This window comes from Schistocerca cancellata, chromosome 8 (genome assembly GCF_023864275.1).
Source record: "Schistocerca cancellata isolate TAMUIC-IGC-003103 chromosome 8, iqSchCanc2.1, whole genome shotgun sequence".
NCBI classification, from domain to species: domain Eukaryota; kingdom Metazoa; phylum Arthropoda; class Insecta; order Orthoptera; family Acrididae; genus Schistocerca; species Schistocerca cancellata.
Window position 1 is genome coordinate 207,088,303 of NC_064633.1, and position 24,957 is coordinate 207,113,259.

Here is a 24,957-nt window from a genome sequence, read left to right on the forward strand (position 1 = left end):
CAAAGGGGTGCCGCAGTGAAATTTTCACTCTGCAGCGGAGTGTGCACTGGTATGAAACTTCCTGGCATATTAAATCTGTGTGCCGGACTGAGACTCGAAAGGCAAAGGTCTCAAGTTTGAGTCTTGATCCGGCACACAGTTTTAATCTATTAGAAAGTTTCACGTATGAGATTTTCTGTCTACAAGGATAATTCCAAACTGATGCTGCTGCTGGAAAATTCCGAGTTTGACTGAAATTTTTTAATCCAATTTGGCTGCTTTGAATATACTTGATGACCGAATTCCCCTATGTCTATCAATCTGTAACAATAATATACACAGACACAAGCAGACATGTGTCTGTGTATATGCGGATGGATATGTGTGTGTGTGCGAGTATATACCTGTCCTTTTTTCCCCCTAAGTTAAGTCTTTCCGCTCCCGGGATTGGAATGACTCCTTACCCTCTCCCTTAAAACCCATATCCTTTTGTCTTTCCTCCTCCTTCCCTCTTTCCTGACGAGGCAACCGTTGGTTGCGAAAGCTAGATTTTTGTGTGTATGTTTGTGTTTGTTTGTGTGTCTATCGACCTGCCAGCGCTTTTGTTTGGTAAGTCTCATCATCTTTCTTTTTAAATATATTTTTCCCAAGTGGAATGTTTCCCTCTATTATATTCATATATATATATATATATATATATATATATATATATATATATATATATATATATATATTTATTTTTATTATTATAATGCAACTGGTGATCTAAGTGCCACGACTTCAGGACATCGGTTGTAAGTAGGGTTTGTTAACTATTGTTATAGTAAGAAATTTCTATGACTTGGTTATTAGTCATAAAAACTAATTGTCTGTTTTTTTTTTCATGAATCACAATGAGGAGCAAGTTAATCAAAAGAGCAAAAATTGAGGAGAAACTTTGGAAAGAAAAAAGAGTTGGTCCCAGGTTACATAAAATTTTCCATAGTAAGCCGTTTTGTTCAGTGCAGCTAATGTAGGACGGCTCCGCAAGTTGCTTGCATGGTTACACTTAGTAGCACCTCTTTTGATGTAGATAGAAACCTTTTCCTCATTATTCCCTTCCTTGAGTTTTACTGTGGAAAATTTACAGGAATTTTTCGTGTGATATGCGTTGTCAGTAAAACATAAAGAATTGTGACACAATAGTTTGTGTACCATAATAAGACATAAAACAGGCTTTGACATCGCGTAAATTACAATTATCAAGTGTAATAATTAGCATGTGAAATTTTAGCATTTTTGTAAAGTTTTTATTTTTGCATATTCAAACAACAAGGCAGAAAAATATATGTCCATTGTTGATAGCAATAGCAAAAACGCAATCAGCCAAGAACTGTGCGATCGAACAATTGAAGTTCAGGCACTATGCATGCCTACTGCAGAAAGTTTAAGTACGTCAGAGAGGAGTCTCGCAGTTGTGATAAGTGATAGCGACACTCCACAGCATAATAACCTTGATGACACAATGTTTACAATTGACGAAACAATGTCACGCATCTCCCAGACTAATATACTGCTCATGAATGAAACATTGGAGAGCGATACAAATATGAATCTTGACAACATGTTACAACACCACTTGTTCACAACACAAACTTAACTTGGAAGGTACAGCTGACAGCAATCACAGTAATACAACTGACACACTGCTATGACAGTTATTATCTAACATAAACACAATATTAGATAATATGAACACCAGTTTCATTGATATGAAACAAAATATGAATACCAAAATTGATAATTTGACACAGAATCTGAAAACCATCACACAAGATCTAAATACTACGAAACATGAACAAAAACAAGTATTCAAGGATTTACAAGATACAGTCGCACAGAAGTTCTATGACTTAGTCAAAAGCTTTCGCACTGAAATTGAAGAGAAATTTAATGATATGAAAAAACAAGTCAAGCATGAAGTATTTTCTGAAGTTAACAGTAACATTGTGGAGTTAAAACAGAAGGTAGATTTTTTTAACGACCATCATGATCTAGTAGAGCAACAGATAAAGAAAATCAAAGACGCAAACACAAACATTGAAGCCACACAGAACCAGCTGTGTTCGGCAGTAAAACAGGTAACCACTGCCATTAACAAAAATGGTAGATGTTAATAAAAATACAAAGTACATGGTATACATTCCCTTGGTTGGCAGTGGCAGCACAATGAAATTTGCTGTCTGATTACCATGTCCTCTCCCATACTTATCTCAGTTCTCAGTCAAGCTGGTATCACTGTTCCCCCTCCAGCCCTGCCATAGTGCTGTGCTTGAGCAATTGTGAAACACAGGCTGCAATATCTTTTAAGATGCAGGTCATCTGAACAACACTAACTGATACATAAATAAAACATCACAATCACAATTCAATCCAATTCTCAAACATTTGCTTCTCCTGTGACTTAGTGACATCTGTCAGTACTATCTTCATGAAGGGTCTTTCCGCTATAATTTATTCTCACATTAACAATTAGAGTCTGTTTAATATTATTTATTTCATTTTTAGATGTTTAATTTTGGATTAATTTTCTTTCTTGCTTCATCTGAATGTCACCATCTTGTTCTAATGCTGATTAGAAAGAGGTAACATTTTTACTCGATATTCTAATATGTGAACAGTGACTGAATTTCTCATTTGCAACCTATATGGTAAATCATTACAGCCCCTCATAAACAAATTAAATATTGAATTGCATTCAGTATCAAGTAATGGTTTTTAAGGACAACATTTTTGCCTTTCATTAATAAGTTTACTTAAAAAGCACCATAAATGTTTCTATACACAAATGTATGAGAACTTTTATTGTAAACCTGTTCAAATACAACAAGAGTTCAAGAGGATGCCAGAATTTAATGGTGTGTTCTGCTATGTTTACCAAAATTGTCAAATTTTAAGCATAGTAATAGAGTGTAGTGGTGGTTAGTTTATAGTGTCTCCTGTATCCCTTGCACTAGCGCCACACGAGTCAAATGTCACTTTATTGTTTAAGCACCATTGATACTGTATGGAACGTTTCAGCATACTGGGAAATCTCAAGCATGTTCGAGTGCAAGTATAATTTGTCTGACCCACCCTTCCATATTTTCCAAAATAAATCTGCATGTGACCTCAATAGCCAGACTTCTTCTGTAAATGTGGAACGGCACTTACATCAATCTACTAACGTAAAAGCGTTGACTACAGCTGCAATAATTTAATATGTGAATATAAGACAACCCTATATTTTTTAACTGATTATTTAACCAAAATTTAATTATAATCAAGTAAATACGGTAGTATCATCCATTCTGTCCATATGGCATTTCCCTTTCTTTCATTTTCTTCTATATTTGTTTCGGTTTTAATAACATTTCATTCTTTTCATATCTCATGATTACCTAGCATTTCTAAACTGGAACATCTTTCATTTTTCTTAGAAATCTCAGGTTTCCTGTCTGGATATTGTTCATGCCCTCTGTAATGTGAACTGCATCCCTATCTTGTAAGTTATAACCTGTACTTCTATTATTTTATGTATTTTTTCTTGTATCTTTCTTCACATTGTATAAATGTACCTTCCAACAATACACATTGTATTGTTAGGCTAAATAGTTTTCAAGCTTTATGTGTAATGGTTAACATGACTACATTTACTCTCACATACCTCAACATTTCTGAGCCCTCTTTTGAAAATCCATTGTGTGTCAAAATTATGACTCTTAGTTTTGTTACAGTATTTTTCACATCAGAGAGACAGAAAGAGAGAACTGTTAACATTGGGAGAGATGATATCATTATGTCATGAAAAGTAAACTAAAATGAAGATCCAAATACAACATGAAATGTATTCACAGTTGCAAATGTGAACAACCAACATGTTTACAATGGAATGACGACAACAAAAATTTGTGCCGGGCTGGGACTCAAACCCGGGATGTCTTGCTTTGCACGAGTGGTGGCCTTAACCGCTTTGCTATCTATGCACAACCCATGGCCAGACCCAAACTTCCATATGTCATGGTTCCTGCATCCTGTATGTCCAAAGGAACAACACTGCGTCATTCTTCTTAATGACACAGGCACTGCAATATGGTTTTACAAATCACACTGTAATTTGAAAATGGATAACAAAACAGATTTGAAGAAAAAGCAAAGGATATGTAAAAAAATTACTTTATTTTCTCCATCGCTCAAACTTCTGACACATTGTTTAAAAAGTATGTTAATGCTGAATCTTGAAAATATGATTCTTCAGACGCACTGAACTCTTTGCCTGAACTCTCAACGGATCTTGGAACTGGGCAAAGCAGTGAAGTTGCTCACAATGAACAAGCAACATTTTGCCACTTGTGAAATACATGATGATACAGTATTCACTGGAACGCTTCAAACACATGTTGCCAGGAACTCCTGTTATTCTGTAACAGAAATTCAAGATACTATTTGTTTTTTAAACAAACACATATAGAAAAGCACAAAAAGTAGTAATCCTGGTGCATGAGATGTATGACACAAGTATCCTTAATATTTGTTTAGTTGTGTATTTTCTCTACAGGGCCTGTCCAAGGTTGATTTCACTAATTTAAGCACTAACAGTTGTTATGTACTTTGACATCTGGACAGTTATCATAACAACATGATACACATTAGTCAAGACACTAAAACTAATCAAGATGACTTTTATTACTAACACATAATATGATTTATTTGCGACTCCAAAAAGCACTCATAGCAATACCCTGACTTCGACATGACATAAAAATGATTACTTTCTAGATGTCAAGTTTATTTAACAATGTCGATTGATATTGTAAAAGAGCTGCATGTATAGAGCACATGAACTTCTTCATATGCTAATTTCAAACCATACTGCATATTGCAAATTTCTATGACCTATCCTGATTGTGTGTATCACAATATTCTTCTAGATAAATTGGCGTTTTACGGGATTGATGGTACAGCCAACCAATGGATAATGTCATATCCAACCAAAAGAATACAGAAGGGTGTACTTAGTAATTGAACCAAGGTAGTCCTGGAACATAATTATGACTGAGGAAATATCACTTGTGGGGTTCCTCAATCTTAGTCCAATATTGTTCCTCATGTATGTAAACAATCTCCCATCTAACATGAGGGTCGTCCACAAAGTAAGTTCCGTTTCTATTTATATCTGCGGCAGCGCTACAATTGCAGTTCCGAGCATGCACAGCAGTTACTCTGACTCAAGGAGAAGACATGTACGCCATTTTCAGATCGCTGCTGCCGACGTGTGCTTTTTAGTGCTTCTTTACAATGTCAGCCGTAATTTAAAATGCCGCCACATGTGAAATCAAATCTCTGATTCATTTTCTAAATGCAAAGAAAGTCAAACCAAAAGAAATTCATTAGCAAATCTGCGACATTTACGGACAAAATGCCATGAGTGATTCAATGGTTAGAAGATGGGTCAGTTTGTTCAATGAAGGATGTGATTAAGTGCACAATGAACAATGAAGTGGACGACCATCTGTGGTTACTTGATGAACAGGTTCACACAATTGAAGAGAAGATTAAGCACAACAGTAAGTTTACACTTAGTGCCCTTGCTGTGGAAGTTCCGCAAATCTCACAATCACTAATTCATGAAATTGTTACTGAAAAACTGAAATTTCAAAAAAATTTGCTCACATTGGGTACACAAAATTCTTACTGAACAACACAAAAAACAATGGATGGGCAGTGCACTTCAGTTTTTGACACGCTACAATGAAGAACGTGATGGCTTTCTTTCTCGGATAGTCATGGGGGATGAAACTTGGGTATCGTACGACACCCCTGAAACAAAACAACACTTAATGGAATGGAGGCACACTACATCCCCGACGAAGGTTAAGGCTAAGCAAATCTTGACACCTCGGAAAGTCATGTGCACTGTTTTTCAGGACAGAAAAGGCATTTTGCTGACTGATTTCTTACCATGGGGCCAATCAATCAATGCACATGGTTACTGCGAGACCATTAAGAAATTGCACCCCACAATACAGAACAAGCGCCGAGGATTACTGTCAAAAGATGTTGTTTTTTTCCACGATAATGCCCGAACTCACACGGCAAATGTGACCAAACAACTCTTACGGGAATTTCACTGGAACACATCTGATCATCCTCTGTACAGCCCAGACCTCGCTCCTAGTAACTTTCAACTCTTCTTACACCTAAAATCTGTCCTTGGTACTGCAGCAACCTTCTATGAAGAAGGCATATAAAAACTTGTGCCACACTATGGCAAGTGCCTAAAAAATTTCAGAAGCTATGTACAAAAGTAGTTTAACAGTTGTAGATTTTTGTACAATTAATAATTTTACTGTATCTGTACATGTTTGTTTTATACCACCAAACGGAACTTACTTTGTGGACATACCTCGTATACAACAAGCAGAATTACTTCTTTTTACAGAAGAAACTAGTATTGTAATCAGTCCTTACATACATACATTACATACATACATACATCCAGAAACAGAAGAAATGGTAATTAATATTCTGGAAAGTATCATTGACATGTTTTCAGCAAATGATCTCACCTTCAAGACACAAAATACTCCGTTCTGCACATCTAAGAGTGATATACACACATCAAAAAAGTTTTCCATCAACCCGGTTCCCGAACTCCTGAAGACATACGCTGACTGTTCTGAGATGTCATAAATCTACCCAAAGATGTATACAACCATGCATGAGTAGCACCTATTAGATGGAAGGATATTCTTAGAATAAAGAAAAGATGTTATGTGGACATGTGTCCGGAAACGCTTAATTTCCATGTTAGAGCTCATTTTAGTTTCTTCCACCTATGCTCAATGGAGCATGTTATCATGATTTCGTACGGGATACTCTACCTGTGCTGCTAGAACATGTGCCTTTACAAGTACGATACAACATGTGGTTCATGCACGATGGAGCTCCTGCACATTTCAGTCGAAGTGTTCGTACGCTTCTCAACAACAGATTCGGTGACCGACGGATTGGTAGAGGCGGACCAATTCCATGGCCTCCACGCTCTCCTGACCTCAACCCTCTTGACTTTCATTTATGGGGGCATTTGAAAGCTCTTGTCTGCCCAACCTCGGTACCAAATGTAGAGACTCTTCGTCCTCGTATTGTGGACGGCTGTGATACAATACGCCATTCTCCAGGGCTGCATCAGCGCATCAGGGATTCCATGCAACGTAGGGTGGATGCATGTATCCTCGCTAACGGAGGACATTTTGAACATTTCCCGTAACAAAGTGTTTGAAGTCATGCTGGTACATTCTGTTGCTGTGTGTTTCCAATCCATGATTAATGTGATTTGAAGAGAAGTAATAAAATGAGCTCTAACATGGAAAGTAAGCATTTCCGGACACATGTCCACATAACATATTTTTCTTTCTTTGTGTGTGAGGAATGTTTCCTGAAAGTTTGGCCGTACCTTTTTGTAACACCCTGTATACCACTGCAAGCTCTATGATACTTTTTGCTGGCAATGCAGTTGTGTTGCTACACCAGAAGACTGCAGGCCCTGCAGAGGATCGCTGATTGATGCAGGCACTTGAAGTTGATGCTCAACGAAAATTAGTGTATCGTACTCTGCATAAAGGGCAAAGAGATTCATTACTGTTTGATTAGAATAGAGGTGATAAAATCACTGAAAGCAGTTAAAACGACAAAGTACCTATAAGAAATAGCCAGAGCAACTTAAAGTGGAACGGTAACAAAAACCAATTGTAGGAAAAAGCAGCTCAACAAACTCCAGCGGCAGATGCTACAAGAGAGGTGCTGTGCATCACTGGTAGGTTTCGTATTAAAACTCAAGAGTGTACATTGCAAGACGGTATGTGAAGCATATAACTTCCACTCACTTATATCTTGTGAAATCAGCACAATGAGCAAATCAGAGAAATTGGAATTCATTCAGAAGTTTTTTGAAACATTTTTCCCCATGCACGATTTCCAAATGGAACAGAGAAGAGGGAAAATGATAGCGCTCCAGCAGTACCCCATGCCACACACTGTAAAGTGGTGTGCAAGGGATAAATGCTTATAATTATTACAATGTGAGAATTCAAAGAATAAGCCAGACACAGAATTTGAATCTGGATCTACTGCTTTCTCTTTGTGTTCTATCTTTACCTATTAGGAACACTTCCTGGATCAAATTAAATTCTCACCATCACATTTTTCCCTCCAATTTCTTCAGTTGAATACTCAGAAGTTTTCCAGTAAGTTAGAAATAGCATACCAGGGGTAACAACAGTTGATGGGGGCACTGGGCTTAACACTGCCATGACAAACTGTAGCAATCAAAGAAAACACTTCTTTAACACTGAAAACACATTCACAGAATATTCGAGGTAAACACACATGACACTGTTAATTTGAGTCATCTGATAATCAGGTAGCTTAAGTGAAACTTCCTGGCAGATTAAAACTGTGTGCCCGACCGAGACTCGAACTCGGGACCTTTGCCTTTCGCGGGCAAGTGCTCTACCATCTGAGCTACCGAAGCACGACTCATGCCCGGTACTCACAGCTTTACTTCTGCCAGTATCTCGTCTCCTACCTTCCAGACTTTACAGAAGCTCTCCTGCGAAACTTGCACTCCGCTGCAGAGTGAAAATCTCATTCAGGTAGCTTAAGTGATGATATCAATAAGTCATGAAAAGCAGGCGATGCCTAGCCTGTTTACCTTTGTTTCTGTGGAAATATCTTCAAAACAGTGAAAAAGCCTGTAATACATTGTCACCAAAGTGCACAACACAAAATGCAGAGTAACACAACAACTCTCAGATGATGCAAAAGTACTGTGATGTAGGTACTGTCACCGCATTCTTGTGCCACAGTTCCATTGCATTCAGTGATCTCATACATGCCAATGTCATTAACTTTTTGAATCGCAAAAGTAAATTTTAATGTTCATAGCTGCTAAATTATGAAACCAACTTTGTTTTTTTTTTTCCTTAAATGTAACTATAAACACTTCTTTCTGAGGCACTGGAAAGAGTCTCCAAAAAAGATTGTAACATAACATGTATGGAACTTCATCAAATAATAAGAAGATAAAAGTGCAGCATTTCAGTGTCCCACCACCAGAAGAAGAGGCCCCACAAAAGTTTGCCCTCTTGTACCAAATGCAAGCAAACACTTAACTCAACATTTTTATTTGTCTTGATCATATAGATTTTTAAATATAGAATTACTGGTTTCAGCTTCGCAATAGCCATATTCAGACTCTGTCATTCTGCTGCACTGCACCAATCACAAGTAAAAATAACATTTCTCTTATTTTTACATGTTATGACTTGCTGCAGGGCAGCAGAATGAGAGTGTCTGAAGATGGCTATTGGACAGCCTAAACCAATAATTCTATTCAAAAATCTGTGCAGCCAAGACAATTAAATAAAAATTATTTACATCACGACTGCTCTCCAGATTGTCATTTTATGCCAAATTCTGTTCACTTTACTCAAGAAAGCTTTGTATTTTTATTGACTGACATATTCAGTGTTCAAGAAAGACAATGTTGCACAAAGAAATTTATCTGCATGTGTCGCAGCACAGGTGTTGTTATATTATGTTTCACATCTTCAGTAGACGGCAGTGTTCCCTTGTAGACCTCTTGTTTTAATTTTCCCCACAGATGAACGTTCAGAGGAGTTAAAGTTTGGTGGGCACATTGGCGATTTTGTGTTTCCCAGGTGACCAATCTCTTAAAGTTTTGTTGATAAATTCTGTAATTATCTGTGCACAATGGGCTGGACATCTGTCATATTGGTAGCACATGGATTGTCTTATGTTAAATGCAATGTTTTCTAATAACTGTAGCAGCTTATCAAACAATGGAAACTTCAGTTGGAATATCAACAATATTAGGAAAAGGTTACATTGCTGCTCACCTTGAAGATCCCCTCGAGTTGCAGATTGATGCAACAAGAAGGCTGATACACATTATAGCTTTCAGCCATTGCCTTCATCAGCAAAGAAAACACACAAACGTTCACACCGCACGCACACATCATCGCTACCTCTGGCAGCTCTGACCAGATTCTGATTGGAGTTGCCAGTGGCAGCAGTCATGTGCATGAGGTGTGCTTGCTTGTGTGAATATGTGTGTGTGTTTTTTCTTTTCTGAAGAAGACTTTGGCTGAAAGCTGTAATGTGTATCAGCCTTTTCATTGTGTCTGTCTGCAACTCAATAGGTCATCTTTATACTGAGTAACAATCTATCCTTTTCCTAATATTGTTGCAGCAGCATATCAGTTACAAACTATAGATAGTTGTGGCTATTTGGAGTCACACCAATAAAACAGGGACAAATGATGTGACCCTTGAAAGCTACTCACCACAAACTGACAGACCAATGTCACTGTTTTTTTTTTTTTTTTTTTTTTTCCCCACTCCAATCAGAAAGTGAAGTTATTCAACTGCCCAACAGTGCATATTGCAAAAGCAGATTTGCCATGGTTTGTAAATGATGGTTATTTGTAGCTAATATCTTGGACATGACTTTGCACCTTCTGTAGACACCATCTGGAGAACTGTAACTGTACTGAAAGTCACTGAATGAAGCTGTTGATGAAATACTTGTAGAATATCCTTTCAGCTGATCTTACTTGCACAACCAAGCTGCCTTGAAGTAATGTGTGGATTGAGTGTTACTGCTGCTAAAATGTTAGTTGTATTTCTCTCATCAGCTGTGGTTCTTTTTTATTCTTAAATTTTATTTTTTGCACTTTTAGTTTCTTGAACCTTTCTATAAAATCTGCAAAGACAGATTGTGAGAGCTTGAGACTATCAGCATATGTCTGTGCATACAAAGGCAACAATCCCACTAGCAGTTTGGTGACATTCATCATATACGAAAACAATATCCATTTTTTGTCTGTTGTATATACTGTGGAAATCTGAACAGTTTGATGAGCAAGTCGCCTGATCAGCAGAGCACAGACTGATGGGTTTCAAATGCACAGGTAAACAACGAGTAATGCCTGAATATCTGCTTGCATTTGGACATTTGGTACAGCAGAGCGAACATTTGTGGGATCTTCTCCTGATGGCAGGAGAGTGGCTGGTGGTGCTATTACCTTGTTTCTATTTGATCAAGTTCCAAGTGTTACATCTCTGAAATCATCTTCAAATGTTCTTTCCAATATAACAAAAACACTGAATTGTTTCACTTAAAGAAGAAGAAAAAAAAGCAGCTGACAATTCTGAAGATATGAATGTTAAAAATTACAAATCAGTAAATTCAGCACACTGTCCACTACAGCTTTGAAATATTGCAACTCAATATACTTACTCATTTTGTGTAGCCTTGCCACAAAACTGAATAGTTTCATTTGAAAAATTAGTTTTGATACCTGCAGCTTAGGTTTTGGTATTTTTTTGAGCCCAGTGTGACTGTTCCTGAGAGTCAAAATAGATTAACAAAATTTTTAGTGCATCACAAAGTATCTAAAGTGAACTACATGCCGCATACTATATGTAGATTTGGGGAACCCATGCTATTACAATACCACATAGGCTAGCTGTTTTAAATTCTCTCATTTCTTATTCAACTGAATAACTCTGAGGTTCCAACTGAAAATGTGCAAATGTTCCAGCTCCTAAAAAACCACTTTATGACTAGTACTAGTGTGTGGCAGAGCAGGATGTGGACTCAGTCTGCAAAGATTCTAATTTTTTTTTTTTCTGGAGAGGGAGGTGAGCTAGTGGAGAGTGTCCGGAGATGGGGAGGGGAGTTAGATGAGACAACAGCCCTCCCCTCCTCCTTGGAGGGAATGCCCTTCAGTCTCCTTGAATCTCCCAACTATCCACTGTGGTGGTAAATTTGATACACAACCAGGCCATCCTATTTTAAGTGCTGTTTAACAGCTCTGTTGTGAAAGAAATAACTGTCATGGCTGTATCTCTCATAGTCATAATTTACCTCAGTTCTTATCAGTGATCCAGCATTTCATCCGAACATATCAAAGCCTGAGACATCATCATATGGTGGCTGCTGCTGTGGCTGGCCTCCAGGGCCCGGCTGCTGTGCGCCCCTCTGCACACCCACTGGACCTCCTAGTTGCTGTTGCTGCTGCTGTTGCATTTGTCCTAGCACTTGCCTGTACTGTGGTTGCTGTGCAGAAAGTTACAAAGCCTTCAGCCTGTCAATCCTAACACTTCTAAGAAACTAAGCTTATTCTTTATATAACAATTAAACAAACATTAAATTTATCAGGTGGCAGCAGGTTAATTCCCTCAAACAAAAAACACAAAAATATTAATTTCTGGAATATGGGCTGCTTCACCTAGCTGTAGAGAGGAAAGAGTTGGAGGAAATAAGATAATCAAACAATGGAAAATCCAGGATAGAATGTAACAATATTATGAGGAAAAAAGTTGGTACTCACCATATAGCGGAGATGCTGAGTCCCAGATACGCACAACAAAAAGACTCTTACAGTTAAAGCTTTTGGCCATTGGCCTTTGTCAACAATACACACACACACACACACACACACACACACAGACGACTGCAGTCATGTGTGTGAGTTGCATTTGGATGAGTGTGTGTGTGTGTGTGTGTGTGTGTGTGTGTGTGTGTGTGTGTGTGTGCGTGTGTGTGTGTGTGTGTGTGTGTGTGTGTGTGGGCGCACGTGCTATTGTTGACGAAGGCCAGTGGCCGAAAGCTTTAACTGTGAGAGTCTTCTTGTTGTACCTATCTGTGACTCAGCATCTCCGCTATATAGCAAATAAGATAATGTATATTTCCACCCAGGGTGCAGCTGTAAAGTTAACAACATTTGTAAACTTGTGAACTAAGTAAATGTTATTGTTTATATTTAAAAAGAAAGATGATGAGACTTACCCAACAAAAGCGCTGGTAGGTCGATAGACACACAAGTAAACACAAACATACAGTTTTGTGTGTATGTTTGTGTTTACTTGTGTGTCTATCGACCTACCAGCGCTTTTGTTGGGTAAGTCTCATCATCTTTCTTTTTAAATATATTTTTCCCACGTGGAATGTTTCCCTCTATTATATTCATATCATTAATTTGAATCCAACAATCACGTTTGTTATTGTTATTGTTTATATTAATAGAGATGTAACTAACCACACAGCATGGAGATAGAATTTTGTATTTTGTGATGCTTTTAGAAGTAAAATCAAAGAAACCATCAGTGTTCTTAGCACAAACTTTTGATAGTTTCCTAAATGTATTATGACTAATTGAATATTTTCTCCAGAACTCTCATAAGAATTTGATAAAAAGATATGAGAAGAATTGGCTGTTATCAGTCATCAAAATAAACTGACAAGAACAGTAGTTTAAGTTACAGAAAACATACAGTAATGTGAAAAGGGCCTATTGCTCTGCACCACATAGAGAAACACAGATGAGTATCAGAGACGCATAGTGCAAAAGACTGCTAAACATCGAGGCTTTTGGACAAAAAAGTCTTTCTTCTGAAATAGAAAACACACATTCATTCACAGAAGCACAATTCACACGCACATGACCACTGTACCCGGCCGCTGGGGTCTGACTGCCAGGACAGGGACAATGGCCATATGTGTGTGTGTGTGTCTGTGTGTGACTTGTGCTTGGGGAAGAATGTAGTGTGTGTTTTTTATTTCAGAAAATGGACATTTTTGTCAGAAAATTTAAATGCTTAGCAATCTTTTTCATTGCACCTCTCCGTGACTCAGCACCTATTCTCTGTGGTGAGTAGCTATCTATCCTTTTCATTCCGTACTACTGCGTCCTGGACTTTCCATTGTTAAAACATACACAACACACAGGATATTTCAAAAATTATGATCCAATTTCAAAACTCCATATTTATTGATAAAGACATGCTACCAACATTGTATATATTGCAAAATACTCACAAAATCTGAAGAGTTTTAGCTATGCTCTTACAAATGCTCTGTGTGTCCACCAGCAGCAGCAAGATCATCATCTAAATGATTGCTAAGTTCATCATAAACTTTACACTATATACCTGCTTTTACAGAAGTTGTGGCAACTGTTATTCTGTTCTTCACTTCTTCTAGGTCACGAGGTAAAGGGGAGGTGAACACACTTTCTTCACATATTCCCACAAGAAAAAATTCTCAGGGATCACATCTGGTGATCTTGGAGGCCAAAAAAGTGGCTTGGGGGTCCCATGTGCCGTGTCTGGTGTTGAAGCACAGTGTCATTTAGAAACTGATGTATGTTGTTGTGCCATTGCGGTGGAGCTCCATCCTGTTGGAAAATAAAGTCATCGGAATCCTGAAGTGTGGAGAAAGCCAGCTCTGCAGCATTTGAAGATAGTGGAACACTGAATAGGGCACATTGGGTCCCTAGGCACTGCCCTGCATCTTTCTCCTCCAAGATTGCCAGACCCCGTGTGATTTTTTCTTGTGGGGATATGTGAAGGAAAGTGTGTTCACTTCCCCTTTACCTCATGACATAGAAGAAGTAAAAGACAAAACAACAGCCACCATAACTCCAGTAAAAGCAGATACATCGTGTAAAGTTTATAACGAATTTAGTTACTGTCCACATGCTGTCTGTACTGCTGCTAGTGGACACATTGAGCATTTGTAATTGCATAGTTAAAACTACAAGATTTTATGAGTATTTTGGAATCAATCCCATGTTTGCAGTAAGTTTTCATCGATAAATAAGTAGTTTTGAAACTGGTCATTCTTTATGAAGCAACCTGTATTACGACATGTGAAAACAGTTTTAAGTGCAAAATGAAGGTGAAAATATTCTGTGATTTAATGTTACTGCTACAGGTGTTCAATTGAACAATAGCTTAATTTATAAAGCAAATAAAACCTGTACCCAACTGGAGTTTAACACAGACATTGGAAAGAAACTCACATATACAGGGTGATTTGCGAAGATATGCAAATATTTTACTACGTTATTCTACAAGTAAAACTAAAGAAAAAGTTCATATAAACATAGGTCTTCAAATGTTTGGTTTAGGAGTTACAGCTAATAAAAGATTTTGCTGAAATTTAGCAACTTCGCTAATATGAAGCCATCGCAAAACTGTACAAGGTTAAAGTAAAGCACGATTTCCATTTATTTCATTGTTATTGGTCTGGTGAATCTAATAAAACATGTCCCAGACATGTATCTGCAGAAGTTTTCCAGAATATCCAGAGAAGCAAAGATTATTATACAAGTAAATTTGCTTACTCTCCATTCAGAATGTAGAAACATTTATGTCATTGTTGGGCAACTGTTAGTGAGTTGTTTCAGTTGTTTCCCAACCTTGAAACAAGTTAGTTTTCAATATTGTTCTGTGAAACAACATAATAAGAACCTGTATTTAAGTGAAATCACATAGTAACTGTTTTTGTTTTATAGACTGTTTGTGAAATAAGGATGCCTTTCAAATTTACGGCAGAGGAATATGCCGATTTGGCAAATGTGATGGTAATGCTACAGCTGCAGTTAACGAATATTGCATACGTTATACCTGCTGGCATTATGAATGCAACAGATAAAATTAAGAACAACCCTATGAAACTGGAACAAGCAACAAAATCTGTTCATACATATGCAGCTAAATGCATTGAACTCGGTGGAGACATTTTTGAACATTTATTGTGAATGTACTGTTAAACTGTGTGTACACTGTGCAACTTCCTTAAAACTGAGCTTGGTTTTTTCTGCTTTAACATGAATTCATGTGTTCTACAGTATTAATAAAAGCAGATTATCTGACACATTCATACAGTTTCAGTTAATGTTATTACCATCATTTTTCCAAAATTAAGTTCTCTGCTACTTCTGTTGAAAAATTTGTGCAATTGTCTGGAATTTAAAAAACAAACTGAGCCAAGTAGTTAATAAATTAAAATTTTTATGAAATTACATCTTTGATTCTCTGGATGTTCTGGAAAACTACTGCAGATACACGTCTGAGACATGTTTTATTAGATTCACCAGATCAATAACAACAAAATATATGTAAATCATGCTTTACTTTAACCTCGTACAGTTTTGTGATGCCTTCATATTAGCAAAGGTGCTAAATTTCAGGCAAAATCTTTTATTATTAACTAAACATTTGTGGACCCATGTTTATATGAACTTTTTTCTTTAGTTTTACTTGTACAATAACATATTAAAATATTTGCATACCTTCGTGAATCACCCTGTATATACTTCTGTATGCTTGTGATACAAATTTGACTTGGTCTAAACAAAGCATAATGTCTATAACATAACATTACATTACTAATCTTATTCTTGGCCAATTGAATTACAAGTCAAACAGTTTTCACTAGTAACAAAGATTCATTTCAGACCACACACTGTTCATGTACTGATTTTCACATGCTCAGACTTTATTCAGCTCTGTTAGATAGAGTTTCATACTGGCAGCGTCGTTTTACTTCCCAGTAAATGCAGTACCTTTTCACCTGCCTGCCATGTTACATAAGAGGAAAACGTCAGAGTTTACATAATTACAGTGTGCTATGGAAGAATTAACATACCTGCTGCAAAAGATGACGGAGCCCTGGGTTATTAGCCATTCCAGTTGGACGCATCATTCTTTGTTGCTGTTGTTGCTGCAGAACTTGTGGTGTCATCTGCCTCTGTTGCTGCTGAGACATCTGTTGTAGCTGAGCCCGCAGCTGCTTCTGCTGCTCTTGCTAGAGAAATTAACAGATTAAAAATTAAAACTAAGGTGTTTTGACAGATAAGAACAAGGAATCTATTATTATGAGACTGACAAGTCCCAAAAAGTGGAATGGGTACAGCTACATTTAAAATGTGTAAAAATATATATTGATTTGTGACTTCAGTTGCCTAAGACTACAATAGTGTGTGTGTGTGTGTGTGTGTGTGTGTGTGTGTGTGTGTGTGGTCTATTTGTGATGAAGGCCTTACTGACCGAAAGCTTTATTTGTGACAGTCTTTTTGTAGTGCCTATCTGTGACTCAGCATCTCCACTTTCCTTTTTATAATATTGTTACATTCCATCCTGGATTTTCCACCGTTTGAATATATATCAAGGTGTGATTTGTGCTTTTACCAGTGGGGGGGGGGGGGGGGGAGATGTCTTAGGGGGTTAGTAGAATTATATATGTTACTAGCTTGGACCATGGCATTACGCATGGTTAAACAGCTATTTATAAGTAAATGTTAATGCCGAAACTCACTATTGACGCGTATGCACTAACAGAAAAGCCATCCCTTGTTATATCTTTAAAAGTACATTATAGGTAAAGCTTATTTACAAAATCATCTACATACGGGTACAGATATACGAGGGGAATTCAAAAAGTAGAGGCACATTTGTGAAAAGTTGTACTTGTTGTGATGATAGAAAACTGAAACATATTAATAGTATTAATAGTAAGACCTATTAAAAACTTTCAGTGTTCGGCTCCACAAATTTATATTACACGTAAAGTTTTACTCCAGTGTGTGGGAAATAAACATCCCAGGTTGGGATGCATAAACATGCAGAGGAGGGGATCGTCTGATGCAGAGGGGGGGAAATCCCCCCCACCCCCCCCCTGCAAATCGCACACTGATATATATTGATTGTAATTTCAAACTGTATATTGCGTAATATTCAGATGTTTGCATAAATAAGTCTCTAAATTCAGGAGGTAAGTGGAAGGTAACAATATAATGTTCTGCATTTATTACAAGAAGATGGAGCAAAATATAAATGGACCTACATATTTTTCTTTCATCAGCAGCTTTTGATTTTTGTCATTTACAGAGCACATACTAGAATTCCAATACATTAATTTTTGTCTGTTCTGCACTTTCTTTCTTGTTTTTCAATAGCTATTTATTTTCTGCTTTGTTTTTACCTCATTTCCTCTGTGTAGTACCTACTGATCCTCTTGCAAGTTTCTTAACCTATGAATTTTTCAGGAAGGTTCTGTTTGTTGCATCATACAGGTGAGATTGTAAGAGTTGTCAATGTGAAAAAAAACATGAGTATGAATATAAATCAGGTTAAATGAAGAAATATAGCCTGGATGTTTCAGCACAGCGTCTCACAAAAACTCTAAATAGGAAGGTAAGAATTAATAAGGCTAGCTAAGTGAGCAAAATTCCCAAAGGAACTATGATAAACAAGATTACTGTTTCAGTCTGAATATGACCACTACCTGGTCGAAACTGGTTATACAACTGTGAAATGCTCATGTGATTGTATCATAAAAATATCAAAAATAAAATAATATAATCAATCAATCACTTAATCTCCATGGAGAGCATGTCATTTTTTCAAGTAATAATGCCATACTTATGTACTGGTTAACCTTTTCCTTAAGGTTACCACTGAATAATCAGTAGATCATGTGGCAATTTCAGTTCAGAAGAAATTGGTGTATTTGCACTACTCAATATTTCCCTCAAAAAGATAAAAGAATTGTATTTGTTATCAATTCCCATGAGAGATTATAATGATCTGTTACCAGCTACTACTTTCTTACATATTGTTTTTAATAATCAGATGTAGCACCTGTGTAAGATGCTTACGGCTCCGTGGTGCCTACACTATGTACCAATAAAGTTCTCAAATTCCATATATTTTTCATAGTTATTACAGTATTTATTTTCACAGTTATTACAGTAGTACAAGTTTATATGCCAACTAGCTCTGCAGATGACGAAGAAATGAAGAAGAAATGTATGATGAAATAAAAGAAATTATTCAGATAGTGAAGGGAGACGAAAATTTAATAGTCATGGGTGACTGGAATTCGAGTGTAGGAAAAGGGAGAGAAGGAAACGTAGTAGGTGAATATGGATTGGGGCTAAGAAATGAAAGAGGAAGCCGCCTGGTACAATTTTGCATAGAGCACAACTTAATCATAGCTAACACTTGGTTTAAGAATCATGATAGAAGGTTGTATACATGGAAGAACCCTGGAGATACTAGAAGGTATCAAATAAATATATAATGGTAAGACAGAGATTTAGGAACCAGGTTTTAAATTGTAAGACATTTCCAGGGGCAGATGTGGACTCTGACCAAAATCTATTGGTTATGACCTGTAGATTAAAACTGAAGAAACTGCAAAAAGGTGGGAATTTAAGGAGATGGGACCTGGATAAACTGAAAGAACCAGAGGTTGTACAGAGTTTCAGGAAGAGCATAAGGGAACAATTGACAGGAATGGGGGAAAGAAATACAGTAGAAGAAGAATGGGTAGCTTTGAGGGATGAAGTAGTGAAGGTAGCAGAGGATCAAGTAGGTAAAAAGATGAGGGCTAGTAGAAATCCTTGGGTAACAGAAGAAATATTGAATTTAACTGATGAAAGGAGAAGATATAAAAATGCAGTAAATGAAACAGACAAAAGGGAATACAAACGTCTCAAAAATGAGATCGACAGGAAGTGTAAAATGGCTAAGCAGGGATGGCTAGAGGACAAATGTAAGGATGTAGAGGCTTATCTCACTAGGGGTAAGATAGATACTGCCTACAGGAAAATTAAAGAGACCTTTGGAGATAAGAGAACCACTTCTATGAACATCAAGAGCTCAGATGGAAACACAGTTCTAAGCAAAGAAGGGAAAGCAGAAAGGTGGAAGGAGTATATAGAGGGTCTATAGAAGGGCGATGTACTTGAGGACAATATTATGGAAATGGAAGAGGATGTAGATGAAGATGAAATGGGAGATACGATACTGCGTGAAGAGTTTGACAGAGCACTGAAAGACCTGAGTCGAAACAAGGCCCCCGGAGTAGACAACATTCCATTGGAACAGCTGACGGCCTTGGGAGAGCCAGTCCTGACAAAACTCTACCATCTGGTGAGCAAGATGTATGAAACAGGCAAAATACCCTCAGACTTCAAGAAGAATATAATAATTCCAATCCCAAAGAAAGCAGGTGTTGACAGATGTGAAAATTACCGAACAATCAGTTTAATAAGCCACAGCTGCAAAATACTAACACGAATTCTTTACAGACGAATGAAAAAACTAGTAGAAGCCGACCTCGGGGAAGATCAGTTTGGATTCTGTAGAAATACTGGAACACGTGAGGCAATACTGACCTTACGACTTATCTTAGAAGAAAGATGAAGGAAAGGCAAATTTACGTTTCTAGCATTTGTAGACTTAGAGAAAGCTTTTGACAATGTTGACTGGAATACTCTCTTTCAAATTCTAAAGGTGGCAGGGGTAAAATACAGGGAGCGAAAGGCTATTTACAATTTGTACAGAAACCAGATGGCAGTTATAAGAGTCAAGGGACATGAAAGGGAGGCAGTGGTTGGGAAGGGAGTGAGACAGGGTTGTAGCCTCTCCCCGATGTTATTCAATCTGTATATTGAGCAAGCAGTAAAGGAAACAAAAGAAAAATTTGGAGTAGGTATTAAAATCCATGGAGAAGAAATAAAAACTTTGAGGTTCGCCGATGACATTGTAATTCTGTCAGAGACAGCAAAGGACTTGGAAGAGCAGTTGAACGGAATGGATGGTGCCTTGAAGGGAGGATATAAGATGAACATCAACAAAAGCAAAACGAGGATAATGGAATGTAGTCTAATTAAGTCGGGTGAGGTTGAGGGTACTAGATTAGGAAATGAAACACTTAAAGTAGTAAAGGAGTTTTGCTATTTGGGGAGCAAAATAACTGATGATGGTCGAAGTAGAGAGGATATAAAATGTAGACTGTCAATAGCAAGGAAAGCGTTTCTGAAGAAGAGAAATTTGTTAACATCGAGTATAGATTTAAGTGTCAGGAAGTCATTTCTGAAAGTAATTGTATGGAGTGTAGCCATGTATGGAAGTGAAACATGGACTGTAAATAGTTTGGACAAGAAGAGAATAGAAGCTTTCGAAATGTGGTGCTACAGAAGAATGCTGAAGATTAGATGGGTGGATCACATAACTAATGAGGAAGTATTGAATAGGATTGGGGAGAAGAGAAGTTTGTGGCACAACTTGACCAGAAGAAGGGATCGCTTGGTAGGACATGTTCTGAGGCATCAAGGGATCACCAATTTAGTATTGGAGGGCAGCGTGGAGGGTAAAAATCGTAGGGGGAGATCAAGAGATGAATACACTAAGCAGATTCAGAAGGATGTAGGTTGCAGTAGGTACTGGGAGATGAAGAAGCTTGCACAGGATAGAGTAGCATGGAGAGCTGCATCAAACCAGTCTCAGGACTGAAGACCACAACAACAACAACAGTTATTACAAAAAATTTGGAAAAGAATTTCACACTGGTGAGTAATCTGGAATTTTTAAAAACTGGTAATGAATATGGATTTCTCAAAAAGGTAGACTTTTTCTGTGGTCTTCTTTATTAGAAGTGCTCATTGGCCAGGGGTGTAAATATGCAAAATGGAAACAATGGAGGAAAAACGACACACCAACTGTATCACTTCTCATGCCATGTTAAAAGAAAAAGAAATGCTAGGGAAAGAGGAAAATAGAGGGAAGGTAAAGAGACAGATGTATAGATTTTTATAGCAAAACAAATCTTTTCCAAATTACTCAAGAGTATAAATGTTTCAGAATGTAACCAAATTGCCAATTTTTCCACCAAAGACAATCAAAGTCTGAAAATACAACTCAATGATAAAAAATCTACTCACCAGGAGGAAAAAGATGAAAACACATTAAAAAGAAATGAAAATGTGCCCACTTTCAAAACCAGTGGTTCCTTCATCTGGTAGAATGATTGAAGGGAAAGGAAGAGTGAGGAAGGAGAAGAACTGGTGAGGTTTAGGCAATGAGGAGAGTTATGGAAAAGTTGCCAGAGCCTCTTATCGAAGAAGACTTCCAGATAGGGCAAGAACAGAAGACTGATTGTTGGTGCCTGCACCGGACAAAATGTGAAAACCTGAGAACTTAAAGGTGGGAGATAGGGTAATAAACAAGACAGACATTACTGGAAAAACATCACACAAGAGCCAACAAGAGTGTAAAGCTAGGCGCACTGTACATGGTAGACAGGCAAGGGGGAAATAGACAGATTGGAAAATAAAAGATACAGAAATATAAAAGGGAGTACAGAAAAGGAACAGTAACTGAGACCACAGAAATTAATGTAAATTTAAGCCAGATGGGTGATGAGAACCAAGCACATGTTCTAACATCAGTTCCCATGTGCGGAACTCTGAGAAACTGGTGTCAGGAGGGGGAATCCAGATAGTATGTGTGGTGAAACAGGCAATTAGGTGACGACTATCATTTTGTAAGCATGCTCTGCCACAGGATACTGTATGTAGCCAGAATACACCCTCAGTCTATACCCATTCATCTTAACTGATAGCTTGGTGTTAAACCAATGTAGAATGCTGAATGATGTTTACATACCACTTAGTACACAACACGTGTCATTTCACAAGTGGCTCTCACTTTGTTGGTATATGTTTTGCCATTACAAGGCTGGTATATGCGCGAGTGGAAGGGTGGATCAGGCAAGTCTTACAGCAAGGGCAACAAGCGGTGGAGTCATAGGATAGGAAAACGGGTGTGGAAGGAGCATATGGCCTGATCAGGACATTAAATAAATTGGGGTGATGGGGAGGCACCCCCCCCCTCCTCTTCATCCCTATTCCCACCTGTTTAACATGTATAATGCACTTAGATTTCCACTCTTACTGACTCTTTCACGATTTTTTTTTTCCAGTAATCTCACTCTTGCTTTTACCCTATCTTCCAGCTTTAAGCTCTCTGGTTTTCAAGTCTCATCCAGTGCAGGCACCAACAATCAGTCTTTCCCTCTCATCCCATCCAGTATGTCTCCCATGAACCAGGGTTCTAGGTTACTTTTCTCTAAATTTCCCCATTTCCTAAACGTCGCCAGTCCTTTTCCTTCGTCCCTCTTATTTTCCCTTCAGTCCTTGTGCCAGAAGGAGCCACTGACTCTGACAGCTTGTGCATTTCCGTACCTTTGATTTGTTATTTACATGCATCTCTGAGAGAACAGACAATGTTGACAATCCACAGCTGTATGAAATACAGTAGTTCAGAATTTATTTGCAGACATTAGCTGGAAGAATCAGTGGTAGTTAAGCTGTGCTGAACTCTTCCAGTCACAGTCTGAATTACAAGGTATGATGAAAAAGTAACGGGAATTTTTGAATTTTGCAGGCTTTATATATGTAATTTTCAATTTCTTGTTGGTACACATGGGCGCTGATAACCTTGCTGTTGTGCACCCTAAAACACCAATCATCATCTGGTACACATATTCCTGATGTATGCCTGCATTTTCAGTTGTTCTGAATATTTAGTTTAGTGTTGACAGTTGATATAGTTATATGTAGTTTGTGAGTGCTCGGTGAATTTTTATTTTTGATATACGTGAATCAAAGAATTTCCATTTAATTTTGCTTGAAAATTTCAAAAAGTTGACTGGGGCCTTTGGCAAATCTACTGCGAGTAAGACAATAGTTTATTGAAAGAAGGTCAAGAAGACGTTGAGGACGAACTTCCTTGGACACCCTAGCACATCAGTTTCTGACGACAACGTGGAAGAAGTAAAGAAAACGGTTCTGAAGAATCAATGAATCACCATCAGAGATGTTGCTGATGATGTTGGCATGTTTTCGGATGTTTTGGGCATGAAAAGTGTAGCAGAAAAGTCTGTTTTGAAATTCTTGAATTTTGATCAAAAATGACATTGTGTAGACATCGCTCAGGAATTACTGAATGAGGTCAACAATGACCCAGAACTTCTAAAGAAGGTTATAAAAAGTGACAAAACATTGGTACATAGGAACAACATTGAAACCAATCGTCCCAATGGAAACTGCCTGAAGAAGCAAGACCAAAAACATGGGAATAGTGCACCATGAGTTCCTGCCTTATGGTCAATATGGAGTACTATTTGGAAGTTATGCACCTTTTGCATGAAGCATTCTGAAGAAAACGACCAGAATTGTGACAAAACCACTCGAGGAAACTGCATCATGATAATGTTCCAGCTCACACCTCAATGCTCGTTCATTATGTTTTGGTAAAAAATAAAACTGATATGTTGCCTCAACAACTGTGTTCACCAGATATGGTCACCTGCTGATATTTCTTCCTATTCCCAAAGCTGAATAGAACTACGAAAGGACATAATTTTGCCACCACTGATGAGATAAAAACAGTATTGCGGAAGGTGCTGAACACCACAATGAAAAATTAGTTGCATAAGTGTTTCCAAGACTGGAAAAAGTGCTGGCACAAATGTAGTATATATCTGAGGGGGATTTCTTTGAAGGGGACCAAACTGATGATGATGATGAATAAATAAAGATTCTTTAACAAAAACAAAAGCTCCCATTACTTTTTTATAATCTCACACCAGAGCTGTTCACTAAAACTACAACAAAATCATAGACTACAAGAATAGCCTCACATGTACATCCAAAAGTGTGAAATAAGTAGCACTTGCTTTTTAATGAAACAATGAAAACAATCAATTAGATGGGCAAAAAATCTGATCACCAAGTGGCGGCAAGAGAAAACACATATAAAAGTTAAGGAAATGTGCAAACTTTCAGAGCCAGTGTTCCTCCCCCTGGCAGAAGGGTTGGAGGGGAACTGGCAGAGGGGTTGGTGTGGACAGAAAAGGTACTGCGTTGTCCGAACAAGACACAACCAGGGCGAAAACATCACAGGTGCAAAGGTGCGAGCTGGTGCCAGTGTCACAGAGACTTGCCATTTGCGCGAGTTCCACCAGCACAATGGGTGGCGCTGAGGATGAATGTATCAATTTCGCCTCGGCCAATTGCCAGCCGAGTACAATCTGTCGATGACCAGACGACAATGGACAGACGCCTACTTGGAAGAGAGAAAAGCAACTCTCAGCCACTTGGTTATAGATCAGGGCTGACATAGACAGGGAACATCATTTAGTGAACTCTTAGAAGTGGACAGAGAGTTGTTGTAACTGCATTTGCTATGTACTGTGAAGTTTACCTATGATTATTTGCACTTAGCCATTGAGGG

At 37.8% G+C, this 24,957-nt stretch overlaps 1 protein-coding gene across 4 annotated transcripts in view; it reads right to left on the reverse strand.

The window, feature by feature from the left end:
- Nucleotides 1-4,157: 4,157 nt before the first annotated feature.
- LOC126095224 (mediator of RNA polymerase II transcription subunit 25) overlaps nt 4,158-24,957 on the reverse strand; it is a 165,562-nt gene continuing 144,762 nt past the window's right edge. For 3 of the 4 annotated variants that reach the window (XM_049909965.1, XM_049909967.1, XM_049909964.1), the window contains 3 exons: nt 16,520-16,678; nt 11,951-12,142; nt 4,158-4,418 (listed from right to left, as the gene is read on the reverse strand). In XM_049909965.1, coding sequence (XP_049765922.1) covers nt 11,978-12,142; nt 16,520-16,678 — 324 coding nt within the window. In that variant the 3' untranslated portion in view covers nt 4,158-4,418; nt 11,951-11,977. Of the gene's footprint in view, nt 4,419-7,437; nt 7,612-11,950; nt 12,143-16,519; nt 16,679-24,957 lie in introns of those variants that run through there. The other variant, XM_049909966.1, reaches the window with a different exon arrangement.